Source organism: Acartia tonsa, chromosome 7 (genome assembly GCF_053477335.1).
Source record: "Acartia tonsa isolate MP-2025a chromosome 7, ASM5347733v1, whole genome shotgun sequence".
NCBI classification, from domain to species: Eukaryota; Metazoa; Arthropoda; class Copepoda; order Calanoida; family Acartiidae; genus Acartia; species Acartia tonsa.
Window position 1 is genome coordinate 15,025,636 of NC_137266.1, and position 13,943 is coordinate 15,039,578.

The 13,943-nt window shown below is 31.4% G+C and overlaps 1 protein-coding gene across 1 annotated transcript in view; it reads right to left on the bottom strand.

The window, feature by feature from the left end:
- Window positions 1-13,943, bottom strand: part of LOC145324409 (uncharacterized) — a 57,721-nt gene that overhangs the window by 38,762 nt on the left and 5,016 nt on the right. The window contains exons 5-13 of the mRNA XM_080167000.1: window positions 13,816-13,880; window positions 13,278-13,323; window positions 12,466-12,515; window positions 12,248-12,282; window positions 11,439-11,487; window positions 9,479-9,515; window positions 7,462-7,528; window positions 5,966-6,026; window positions 4,539-4,629 (exon numbers count right to left, since the gene is read on the bottom strand). Coding sequence (XP_080023126.1) covers window positions 4,539-4,629; window positions 5,966-6,026; window positions 7,462-7,528; window positions 9,479-9,515; window positions 11,439-11,487; window positions 12,248-12,282; window positions 12,466-12,515; window positions 13,278-13,323; window positions 13,816-13,880 — 501 coding nt within the window. The remainder of the gene's footprint in view (window positions 1-4,538; window positions 4,630-5,965; window positions 6,027-7,461; window positions 7,529-9,478; window positions 9,516-11,438; window positions 11,488-12,247; window positions 12,283-12,465; window positions 12,516-13,277; window positions 13,324-13,815; window positions 13,881-13,943) is intronic.

Consider the following 13,943-nt stretch of genomic DNA (forward strand, 5'->3'; position numbering starts at 1 on the left):
TCATTGGAGGCTGCTAGGAATATAAAAATCAGAACATAGATCAATATGTACTTTTTTATGTACTTTTTTGGCTATTTTTTTTCTTTAACATGTACTTGACAAAACCATGAACACTAGAGGTCAGCAGCTGTCCTCTAGGGCAATGGGGGTTGAATTTCTTATTTTCCAAAAAAAAATTCTTTTGAAGATTATCTATTTCCACCAAATATTATGTTTCTGTAAAATCAATGCATAAATCCCTTCAAGAATATTTACTTTAACAGAATCAAACTTTAAAAATGAGAGAAAAGTAAAAATAAGTATTTTTTATTGATTTTATGGTATCTGAGCATATAAAAAGGTAACACCCAAATTTGCCTTTTATGTCAATTTTCCTTCAAATATGGAGATATCTCAAAACTGATTGATGGGGCTTGTAAAGGAAGTATTTGAGCATCTTAGGTCGAAAAAGGTCTATTTTGTAAGCATTTTTGACTGAGTTGTAGCCAAATATTGATGAAACATATAAAAAAGTAACACACTTTTTAATATACCAAATATCTAAAATACAAAGTAGAACGATGTCTGTCTGTCTATTTGTTTGTTTGTTTATTTTTATGTTTGTTTGTACCGAAGGATCTCGCTAATCACTGAACCGATCGGGTTCTCCTTTACAGGGTTGCTTCACATAGGTCCCGGGAAGGTTTATAACTAATTTTGGGGAGGGTACCAAAACCTTCCCAAGAGAAATCGCCCCTAGAAAATATTACCCCCCCCCAAAAAAAAAATAAGATTTAAAACTAAAATAAAAAAATGGGATTTGGGGAAGGTCGTCCCCCCTCCCCCCCCCTTCAAAAAAACTTTTTTTAATCTTAATTTTAAAAGTGCATTTTGGGATTCAACTCTCCCTTCCTCAAGTGCCCCTAGGGCTTCTTGGGGGCGAAGCCGCTAGTTAAATATAAATATAGTTAAAATAAATGTACATACTTTCAGATTATGATGAAGTTGCTTATCGTACCAAATATTAACAGTAATCATCATGATTTTAAAATCGATAGGCCGATCTTAACCCTTAACGGTCGGGGGGGGGGGGGTAGATATACCACACTTTTCTGGGATCTTGCCAGATCAAGTATCAACTGTGCAAAATTTGAGCCGGATCCGGCCAAAACCGGCCGGGATTTTTATAAAAAACCGTTTTTTTCCGGTTTTTAGGGGGTATCTGTAAATCAAGTCCCCTCCTGGGTACGCCCCAATGATGATTTTTGCTTTAAGGTCTGATCTGAATTCCTCAACACTGGATATGACCCCTAGAGTTGAAAAAATGGTTAAAATCCGGTCTTTTGACCGGTTTCCGGCCATTTCCGGCCCAAAAAAAAATTTTAAAAATCAAAATTTCATCTAAAATTTAAAAAAATATGCTTTAAATTACATTTTTCATCAATAATTTTTCAAAAACCAAAAACCTTAGGTAATGAAGATAATTTTAGCAACTTAAAATGTGAAAAAAGGTTGAAAATTGACAAACTTGTGTCAATTTGAAAAATGTTGGTAAATCCTAAAAATTTGACGGATTTATACATACGTTAGCATTTAGGTTGACTATGGTCTTTAAGACACACCATATCTAACAAAATTGCAATGAGAGGGTCTAAATGTTTTTCTGAACCAAAATTCTACTTACCCTGGCGGTTCCAGGGATATATCATTAAGGCCGTACGGCTGGCCAGAAAGCTTTTAACAGGTGGCCGACTAAAAGCCGGATTTGATAGTTATCAACTGTAAAAAGTAGTGGTTTTCGTTTTTTTGGCCAAAACTCATGCAGGGAGTTGTTTTTTTGGGATTGACAAACAAAAGCAAGTTTGTACAACTTTTTGAAGCGGACTTTTCTTTACTTACGCATTATCTGCCACAGGTGAACCGTTTGGCTGATACGCGCTGCCAAAGGCACGATTTTTGACGATTTTTCAAAAAATCTTGTTTTTTTTGCCCCTTTAGGGGATGATGGAGCCGATTTAGCGACTTAGGACACTTCTTCATTAATGTTCAACTTTTTGAGGCGGACATTTCTTTACTTATGTATCATTCACCTCTGGCGGACCGTTTGGCCGTTATTTGTCGCCGAAATCGCGATTTTCGGCGATTTTGCCGTTCACGAGGTTTTAACGATCATTTTTGAGGGTAAGGAGTCATCCAATCAAGACAGCTCTGAAATACTTTTCAATTGCAAATTAAATTGGCTACATTTCATGTGAAGTAAATTTTTTTGTGCGTCAAACCGTTTTTGTTCCAGTTGAAATTTTAAAAATTATTAATTTTTAAATATAATTATTTTTTTCTTGTAATTTTAAAACTAATTAAACACTAATTGTTAGTACATCATAATTTTGATAATTAATTCCACATTTCAATCACTGATATTTACTACTTGGTAATATTTAATTTATCTTTTAATTATCTGATTAATCTCTAATGAGTATTACTTTGTAAATCTGAATACTTATTATTCATCTCTAGCAATTATTTATAAACTAAAAAGTAATAAAAATTACTATAAGATATGAATTAGGTTAGGTAATTCAATTGATAATCAAATAAAGTAATTTAGAAATGGTGATAGTTACTACATTATAAAAAAAAATTATAACAATATGAATAAGTATTGATCAATTAGTAATAGGATATTTTATATGATTAATAATGATAAAATCATAATTAATAAGTAATAAAAAGATAATGATAATTAAAATGAGTTATTATTGATAGATTTAAAATAGGTTATGTAATATAATTTATTGATTGATTTGTAATAGGCTATATATGATAAATTATAATTAATACTTATCATTATTCAGTTATTATAAGTTATGGTTTTAGGCAAATTTTGCCCTTTCATATCCCTTCGAATATAGAGCCCCTAGATGTTAGGGGCGTTGCCACAATATAAATTTAATAAATCATGTAAAACTTAAAGAAAAAAATAGGTATCTAGCTACAAAAATTTTAATTATAAAAAAACTGAAGGTCAGAGGTGTTTCTAGTTGTTGATTTTATGATTTTTATTTCAATATTCGTGAAAAATTGTCTGTAATTCATTTTTAAACTTAATTTTTCAATATGGCTAGGAAACGGTTATAATCCACTGGATATAAGCCATCCTGTAAACATATTTTCTAAGTTTTCTCTATTAGAAGTTGTTTGTTTTCAGTGTTTATGGCTCAGTTTTACAAGGAATAGTATTCATAAAAAAGAACATTAAGAATTAGAAGTTTGAAATATTAACACCAATTAAATTCTCATATTTTGATTACAGGGCTCGGCAGCTGCACATAAGCCGCGTGTAAGCCTCAGTGAAATCGTCATTTCATAAATTTAGCTGTATGTCTAAACCTTTTCCAAGTCAGTCAATCCATCTTTTCAGAATTTTATATTCTGCACACAATATGGTTTTAAATTGAGACTTATGCGCGGCTGCCGAGCCCTGGTAGATTATGTGTTGAACTTATACAATATTTTGTATTCATTTTTTTTCTTTTTCTGTTAAACAACTTTGTTTATTAGAATTCTTATGAAAATTTTTGTTTACCCCTCCTGTGATATTTTTCATGAAGCAGAACACATTATACTTAAAGCTTTCTCAAAACAACACATTTTTCAGGCCAGAAACAAATTTCAAGTCCTTTTATTTAAGTTAGAAAGGACTTTATATTTATGTTTGGGATATTAAAAAATTAAAATTAAAGATCTTTTGAAATCTCTATAAAATAAATTGCATATATTATATATAACCTAAAAATCAAAAATAATGAATTATGATTTTTTTCCTTTTTACCGTATATTACTTTTGTTTATTATTCTTGTTCTTACTCTTTTTCTCTGTCTTACTCTTACTCTTACTTTTTCTTTTACTCCTTTTCTTGCTCTTACTCTTACTATTACTCTTACTCTTACTCTTTCTCTTAATCTTACTCTTACTCTTTCTATCTTAATCTGACTCTTACTCTTACTCGTTCTCTTTCTCTTACTCTTACTCTTACTCTTACTCTTACTCTTACTCTTACTCTTACTCTTACTCTTACTCTTACTCTTACTCTTACTCTTACTCTTACTCTTACTCTTACTCTTACTCTTACTCTTACTCTTACTCTTACTCTTACTCTTACTCTTACTCTTACTCTTACTCTTACTCTTACTCTTACTCTTACTCTTACTCTTACTATTCTCACTCTTACTCTTACTTACTCTTACTCTTCTCACTCTCACTCTCACTCTTACTCTTACTCTTACTCTTACTCTTACTCTCACTCTTACTCTTACTCATATATATATATTAATTTTATCTTATTCATATTTTAGTTTTACTTTATTTTTAAATTTTATGTTTACTATTAAAGTTCTCTTACTCTTACTCTTACTCTTACTCTTTCTCTTTCTCTTACTCTTACTCTTACTATCTTCACTCTTACTCTTACTCTTACTTTTACTCATATATATACTAATTTTATCTTATATTAATATTTTAGTTTTACTTTATTTTTAAATTTTACTCTTGCTCTTACCTTGCATAGTTCTCTGAATCTTGCATCCCTCATAGACCTCTCAATTTCTCTTGCTCTACTGGATTCCTCACCAGAACGATCGTAGATAAACCTGAATTTTCAAAATTAAACAAATTATTATACAATATACATACAAGCCAAAGGAAAAGGAAAAGCAATGGTGGTTAATAAGGGATAATTTTGGCTCAGTTATTTTTGTCATAAATTCACTTGTCATAAATACACTTGTCATAAATATATTTGTCATAAAAGTACACATGTCATAAAAACATTTGTCATAAAGGTACATTTGTCATAATGGTAAGTTTGTCATAAAGGTATATTTGTCATAAAGGTACATTTGTCATAAATTACATTTGTTATAAAGGTATGTTTGTCATAAATTACATTTGTCATAAAAACATTTGTCATGGGTACCAGTGTAAAACTTTGGGTACCAGTATAAAATTTTGGGTACCAGAATAAAATTTTTGGTACCAGAATAAAATTTTGGGTACCAGAATAAAATTTTGGGTACCAGTATAAAACTTTTGTACCAGTATAAAACTTTGGGTACCAGTATAAAACTTTGAGTACGAGAATAAAACTTTGGTTATTACTATAAAACTTTGGGTACCAATAATTTATGACAAACGTACCTTTATTACAAATGTTTTTATGACAAGTTTACCTTTTATAACAAACGAACCTTTATGACAAATGTGTTTATGACAAGTGTATTTATGACAAAAATTACTGAGCCATAATTTTGACCATATCAAATTAAAGAAATAAAAGATAATTAAAAAAAAGCACATAAGAGCAGCATCAAAATTGTACTGGAAGTATAAGAAAAACAAGGATGACAACATCCATAAGTGGCAAAGCATTGAAATATTCAAATATTAAGAAAAAGACAACCCGGACAATAAAAATCAGAGAATATTAGATGCTCAATATAAATGGAATATTACTTTAAAAATCATTTATCTATCTTCAATAACTTTTTCAAATAGAAATTAATATCATTACTAACTGATTGACAGACAATTAAGAGTTATAGAGTTATACATACACTGGTAAAATTAATCTTTATCAAGCATTTCATTCATCTGTCTTTCTGACATATAAAGTCTCAAATTCTATAGAGAAAATATTAAACATTAATTGAATTTCACCAAAACTATGTTTAATTTAAATTATGTAATCCTATTATATAAAGTAGTGCGGGTATTTTGTTTGAAGCTTAAGATATCAATAACTACTGAACTGATTGGGTTATCTATTTAAGGTAAGCTTTACATAGGTCTCTTGGTGGTTTTAGATTATTTCATTTTCAGATTTAAGTCTTTGATGGTTTTTAGCTATTTTTCAGCTCCTTAATGCCCTTTTGAATACAGAGCCCCATAATGCTAGGTTCGGAGCCGCCAGTAAATTAAAAAAAATACCTTGCTTTTCTATATCTGTAACCATAATAGCCACTCCAATCAGGGTTAGGAATACTCTTTACTAAAATAGTATTCATTAATGTATGTTTGACTTTACTAAAGTATTTAATAGTTTTAACTAAAAAAATTTTATCCACTTCAAAGTTGGCGAACTTTTTTTCACGTCATTGAAATATTTCATAAGAATGGATATAAATAAAAATAAAAACTCTAGATAAGTAAGCTCTTGATTGGACCAATAGTGTAACAGTGTTATCATTGGTTAGGAAATATACACTATATGGTTTGAATTTTCATTGAATCCTTAAAAGGACTCTCCACAGAAAAATCAACTTTGGATTTTTGAAAATCTAACCTGAAATTATTATTCTCTGTTCAATTTTAGGCATTTTTTTGTTTTTGTGGCATCGCGATCGAAGCCCTTGGAAAATTTTGTCCGCCGCCTATTTGTACTGCCGCTATAACAATATATACTTCACTTTCCTCCACTCAATATATGTTCGCCGCTAAAGAACATTTGCTCCATTGCAACCGGCCGCTCTACGATTTATTCTCTTCCTTGACTGGACAATCCTGCCGCCTCCATTTTGTGTTCGCCTCCGCCAAATATAACCATCTTTTGCCGCAGTTGCCGCATTCTCCGCCCTTCTCCGCCGCTACTCCGCTATACATTGCGTACGTAGCTATACACAACACTCCAGTCTCCATTTAATTTCTGAACAAGGGAGAGGGGAGCATGTATTAAAAAGCGACGTACAGCGGAGTAGCGGCGGAGAAGGGCGATGAATGCGGCAATGGCAGCAAAAATAGAAGCTAAAAATCACTAAAGCAGCACAAATTAAATGGCGGGAGGATTCACTTAAAGGCGGTAAAAAATTTCAAAGGGCTTCGATCGCGATGCCACAAAAACAAAAAATGCCTAAAATTTAACAGAGAATAATAATTTCAGGTTAGATTTTCAAAAATCCAAAGTTGATTTTTCTGTGGAGAGTCCTTTTAAAATAAGGCGTAAGATTCATCTGTAACTAAATATAAAAAAAAAACATTTGTCTGGTTGAAATTTCTTTTAAGTTTGACGGTCTCATCTAGCATCTAGGGTAATAAATCTATAGAGTCATTCAGGAGAAATGAGTTTTAAAAAAACTTTATTATGAATAAAAAAAAATAATTATGTAAAATGCTTTTTACCACGTAGATCCCATACACTGTACGTAGCACAAGAAAGAATGGTAATTATACATCCAAAAAACTAAGTAATGATCTTTTTTTTTAGAAATTTGAAACATAAATGCCCATAACAGGTTTTCCAAAAATAAAAAGCATTTTGTATAAATGGTTTATATTCTATGCATTATTAAGTTTTAAAAAAACTCATTTCTTTTGAATGCCCCTGTATAAATTTTACCATTGGTCAATTTCAATCTATTCTGGCCTCTCATTGGTACTTTGCATTATATGACGTCAGTTTTTTGGAGGCACTTTACGCTGTTTCTTACCTGAATCATAGAGCTTGGGATAGGGAGCATAGGGGATAAAATCACTTCTGTATCTTCGGAAGGGAAACTGAAAAAAAAACAAGAAGAATTATTTCCAAAACAGTAAATATAAAGACTAAAAAATGTATTTAATAATAAAAAAGAAAACATATGTTGCTTTTGCAATCTTATCGTTTGGAATGAAAATATAATTTAAGACAGGCAGGTACCATTTGTATTGAAGCATCGCTCCAAAAAAGTTTACTTTTAAGGGGGTGGGAGGGGGGTTGAGAAAATAAAGACATTACAAAGGTACATGAATAAAATCCTAAATTATACTTAAGTAGCTGTAGTATTTTAAAAGGAAATTTAGATTTTAAAGTAATTGACTGTAAAAAGTTATTTGTGTTATCATGTTAAAAATGTTTTTGAGTCGTTTACGAGATCTTAGGAACAAATATACATACAGAAATAAAGATCCTGTTACGAGGCCTCAATGGGCAATTGAGGAGGAGATAAAGGGAGGAAGTTGACCCATCATCAAATTTAAGTATTAAAAACAAAAAGTTAAAAAAAAAGTTTGGGGGGAGGGGATTTTTTACTAGTAAGGTGGTAACACCCTCCCCAAAAATTGTTATAAACCTTTCAAAAATTATAAAAAGTTACAATATAAAAGGAACCACATGGGTTCAGCGGTTGGCGAGATCATTCAGTACATACAGACAGACACACCCACAGTTCTTTATTACTTTTACATAAGGATAAGATAGGGGAAAATAAAATTTCTTAACTACTCAAATACATGTAAATAGATTTGATATTTTAAAAAACTTTATGTTTTCCCTTTGACAATAATACTGTAAAATAAAGGATTATAAAGAAAAAAAACAAGAGTAACTTTGTCAATAATTAGTGCAGCAAATACGAGATATAACTAATAATGAATGCAATCCTAATTTAAAAGTAACAGGAAAAAATACCCCAGACCAAAATTTTAGCTTTAAATCAAACTTAAACACTGAAACAGACATTAATTAAGTAATTAAAATTTTCCAACATAATAAGCCTATAAAAAAAAACTATATTTAGAGAGAAGCTTAACAACCTTTTATACCTCCAAAGGAAACCTAGAAACTTTTAATATTAAAACGAGATTACTAAAAAGATTTTTTGGATCTACTGCAGTTCACGGTAAAATATTGCTGGTAAGCAATACCCAAAAATCTATGAATTTTAAAAGGCTGCTAGCTGCCAAACGGCTGAAAGTACAGATCATGCCCGCACACTGTTTTAAGCGGCATAAGAAGGCCTACAAATAATCTGGAATAGCCACAAATCAATAATGCATAATTATCTCGCAGTGCAGAGAAATGCGCGAAAAAGACCTATTTTACGCGTTTTTTCTTCAGTGAAGCTTTCCCTGTGCATAATTGGATCTTGGCTATTCCAGATTATTTGTAGGCCTTCTTATGCCGCTTAAAATGGTGTGCGGGTATGATATGTACGTTCAGCCGTTTGGCAGCTAGCAGCCTTTAAAATGTAAAGATTTTTGCAAATATTGCTTACAAGCAATATTTTACCGTGAACTGCAGTAGATCCGATTTTTTTTATATATAATTACATGAACGTCAAACAGAAGCCTGAACTTCAAAGAATTAATGTACTATAATCAAATCAACCATTGAAAACCTTCAAAAATTAATAATGTTTCATAACAAAATTTCAAACTGTAACTTTTCCTAGATTTTGCAAAATATCATTGTTCAATAGGCTGATTTAAAAAATGGTTTTGTCACGATGATATAAAATTTTTGAAAAGATTCCCTCTTTCAAAATAGTTTTAATCCTTCTCTGGACCTCTAAGAAGATTCCCTATAAAGGAGAACCGCATCGATAAGCAATAGACATCCTGTTACTTTTATATTGTAATAAATTATTCCAGGGCTTTAATCAATTGGAAAAATATCTGAGATGATAGAAGAAGAGACACGGGTGATATTAGAGTAGCCTTGCTTTTTAAAATAAAAAAATATTGTACCTCAGAATTTCTCGGCTTACTCGAAACACCAGTATACCTAAACAAAAGAACAACAAGGATGACAACATCCATAAAAGTGAAGCTCTGAAATAGAATGTCAAACGAACATTTACACTTGTATAGTGTCAGAACTGCAAAAAGTAGAATGCAAATGTAATAACACATCAATATTGTAAGGTCGTTGCAAAACTGCTTAAATACAGGATATTGTTCAAGGACAATAATTATAGAAAAACTTCGCTTTAAAAATCATTATTCCAAAAATCAATTAATTAAATATTATATCACATGAAGGCACGGGGCTAAAGAAATTGTTTCTAATCTTATGATTATACATTTTTATATTCGTAGAAAATTGGATATAACACGATGCTAGTCATAATTTTTCGTATTGGCGATAACCGGTTCCACCGGATAATAATCGGTTTCTAATGAATATGAGAATAGTTATTTCTCGCATCGTATTATAAACAGCTTTCCGCGGATATAGAATGTACAGTTATAAGATTAAAATAAGTTTTTTAGCCCCGAGGTGCAGAAGGCACGGGCTAAAAAACTGGTTTTAATCTTATGACTGTACATTCTTATATTCGTAGAAAGCTGGATATAATACGATGCTAGACATAGTTTTTTCGTATGGATGAGAACCGGTTCCAATCCACCGGATTCGAATGAATACGAGAAAAGACTCTCAACATAACATCTCAAAATTACACATTTTACAAATTTTCTTCAAATATAAACACTCTGAATGTTTATGTGGAAAATAAAATTTACATTATCCAAACTTGTAAATGATAATTATTCTTTTTCAAAAGAAAAGTACTATTCATCTTGGAACGTTAAGATGAATGCCAAAAATAACTTTTTAAGAATAAAAGTAGAAATATAGTTTCATTTTTTTATTGTTCTCATCAACAAAGGATTTTAAATAATTAGGATAACCTAATAAAAAATTAACTTTTTCAAACGCGAAGCTTTTCTACGTTAATGGTCCGTTCGTTTGTTGATTTAGGCTAGAATTTTGCTATACATCTGTCTTTGTTTTGCAATATATATATAAATGTTGATATTCAGCATCCAATATTTAGGTAATTTTGGAACAGAGGTGGATTCTTAAAAAAAATTGGGTCACTTAGTGAGGCAAAATTATTTTTGAGAAAAATCATCCAAAATTGCATAAAAAATCTACAAAAATCAAATAAAATCATAGGGTTATTAACATAAGATTTTGTTTAATTTTTGTAGATTTTTATATGATTTTGGAGGATTTTTCACAAAATAATTTTGACTCAATATTAAATGAATTGTTACTCTATATTTGCAAAAAGTAGAAAAAGTTTAAACCACTTAGGAGATATATGGTAGGTCAGTTGAATTTGAGTTGCCGATTGTGTACACAGTTTCCTCGGTGTTTCCTCATCCTGCCACCGAGGAAACTGTGTACACAATCGGCAACTCAAATTCAACTGACCTACCATATGTCTGTTTGTCTGACTTTCTGATTTATTAAGCTTCGCTTCTATAGATGTTGTTTAACTGGGCAGTATGTAACTTATATCCTAGTAAGGCTTCGAAACCGATTAACATTCTCTGGATTAGAACCGGTTCTGAGCCATACTGAAAAATCATGTATCGTATCGTATTAAGAACCTAGTAATAGTGTCTAACTTTTTATCTTTGTGACGTAACAAAAATCCATCTCTTTTTTAGGAGTTTCCTTTCCCACCTCCCCTCTCATCATAGAAGTTAGACACTATTACTAGCTTCCGTATTAAAGACAATTTTCCATGGTTCATCAAATGAAAACCAAAAAATCAATGCTAAACTAAATTATTTTTTTGCATGCGGAAAGCAGACTATAATACAATGCAATTAACATCTATAATAGAATAGAATAGATTTACAGGCGGAGAACAAGAACAAGTGATATAAAGTAGTAGCACAACCAAATGTTTACCTGTCAGGAATTACTGAATTCAGATAGTACGGCTTAGATCTGTCATCATCTAAAATATACAAAACTAACGGCTACGCCTCTTAAGGCCTCTATACTTTACGAGAAATATTTATATCTAAATTTATGAAACGTGGTCAAATCTAAATGTAGATTCAAATGCGAATGTAGTAAAAAGTGATGAAAATATGAAACAGTATAAACAAACTTATTTATGATTTATTTTATACTCATAAAATATGATTTTTTGTGCTTATTCATTTGTTTATTTGGTAACTTTTTTACTGCTTTATACCAGCGGCTACGCCCCTACTACAGTCATCTTGGGATTAAGATTGGGAGAGGGGGCATAGAATAAGGAGGAATAGAAATGAAAACCCTAAATATTTCTGGGAAATTTGAAGGAATCTTTGACTTGCGCAGTAAAGACAATAATGATAAAGTAATGAGAGGGGGGGGGGAGTAATATTTTTTTTTATTGAGTATTTCTTTTTATTCAAAAATGGTTATAAACCTTTTTTGGAGCTATAAGAAGCGAGATCTTTCACTACAGACAGACAGACATTTTGTTACTTTTATTTAATGATTATATTGATTAGGAATACTTTTATTTACAACATCAAATCATTAAAAATAAGAATTTTAATTCAATTTTTTAATTAGAAAATTAGAATTAGGAAATTTAAATTGTTTTTTTTTTTTAATCGGCCTAGGCAAATTATTTGAAAAATAAAAGCGAAAAACAATGAAATCAGCGATATTTTATTATGATAAAGATAAAAATAAAATAAAACTATTTAAAAAAAACTTACCTAATAGAAGTACACTTTTTCTCTCGGAATAGGGCCTAAAACAAAGCAATGGATAGTTAAGAACAAAAAGATTATTCTTGGCACAAAATTGATAAGACTAATGTAAAAAAAATATTTTTTGGGGGAATGAGGGGGAAGGGTTTCATTGCAGATTTTATGGGGGAGGGTAGAATAGGTATCAACCCGTGGTAAAATTGACAATTATGTATTATTTTTACCTAAGATAATAATCATAGCTGTTCGTTGGATAGCTTCTTCCACCCCTCTCCTTAAAACATATTTAATTAATTTTATAATTTTTAAATTGTTCTGATTTCCAAAGTTGCAGCAACATGGCATTTGACGAAAAAATAGTTTTGAGTAGTATACTAGTTTTTGTTTCGGCGAAATATTCTTTCCATTCTTCTAAAATCTGTCACATACTTCAATATTCTTTATTTTTAATCCATTTCTTAAAATAATTCTAATTGCACTATTTTTGATAATTCTATATATATCCCAAATTTGTTGCTCCTTCCCAGCACCAATGAATAGCTACATTGTAGAGGAGAACCGGCGTTCTCCTTTTTTTTTCAATTTTGTTTTTCATTTTTGAAAATTTTTATGAACCCCCCCCCCCCCCCCCCCCGATATAACAACTATTTTAGGATAGGTTAGGTTTTCTGCTAGGGATGCCGAGCTCTGCGGCTATGCAGGCAAGGGGGCCGAGCGCTTCGGCAAGGCAGGCACGGGTGCCGAGCGCTGTGGCTAGGCAGGCACGGGTGCCGAGCGCCGCGGCAAGAATTCCTAGTTCTGTTTGGGAGGGGGGGGGGGTTATACAAATTTCTAAGAGGATATTACCGGAGAACCATATCGGTTTAGCGGATAGCGAAACCCTTTGGTACAGACATACAGACAGCAATTCAACACAAACATCCTGTTACTTTTGTAAAAGGATGAGTTTAAACAATTAATGCATTAAATCACATTTTATATTCTAATGACAAACAGACCAACCAGAACAAAAAATCTTTGCTGATAAATATTTTACCTTTTGCTCAGAATTGAAAAACTTGACTCTGTCGGTTTGATAAGAACTAAAAAATAAGTTTTTAATCTGCTATACACAATGATTTCGAAGGTGCTTTGACTTTAGTGTCAGAACCTAAATTAAGACACAGTGCATTTCATTACCCTAGGTTAGGTAACTTCATTTCACTTTTCAATAAAATCTAAAATGCAGCAGTTTTTGAGAAAATTGAGTCAGCCGCCTGTAAGCCTCAGGGAAATTAACCTTTTACAATTTCAATAATAACTTCTTAAAGGCTTAATTTTCCGTGTTAAAAGAATGGACGTTGATTGTGGATAATATGAAAGGGGCCAACCTGGACATCACTTATTGGTCAGTTAGTTCATCCAGTAAGAGGGGAGGGGAAGGTGTAAGAACTCAAGAGGGTAGATGCGGAGGATCGTTATTTTAGCCAGCACCAAGTTTTACTTTATTAGAGTACATAAAAAAATCTTTTGTAAGATCCAGGAAGTAACAAATCCATTGTTATGAGAATGAAGAGAAATTAAACAGAAATTACCTCTCTCTTAATGGTGTACTCCTGGGGGACGCTTCTAACTTTGGAACATAGGGCTGGTATTCATACTAGCAGTGTGAGGTAATAATATTCATAGTACAATATACATACATTTAGGTATAAAGGTATAA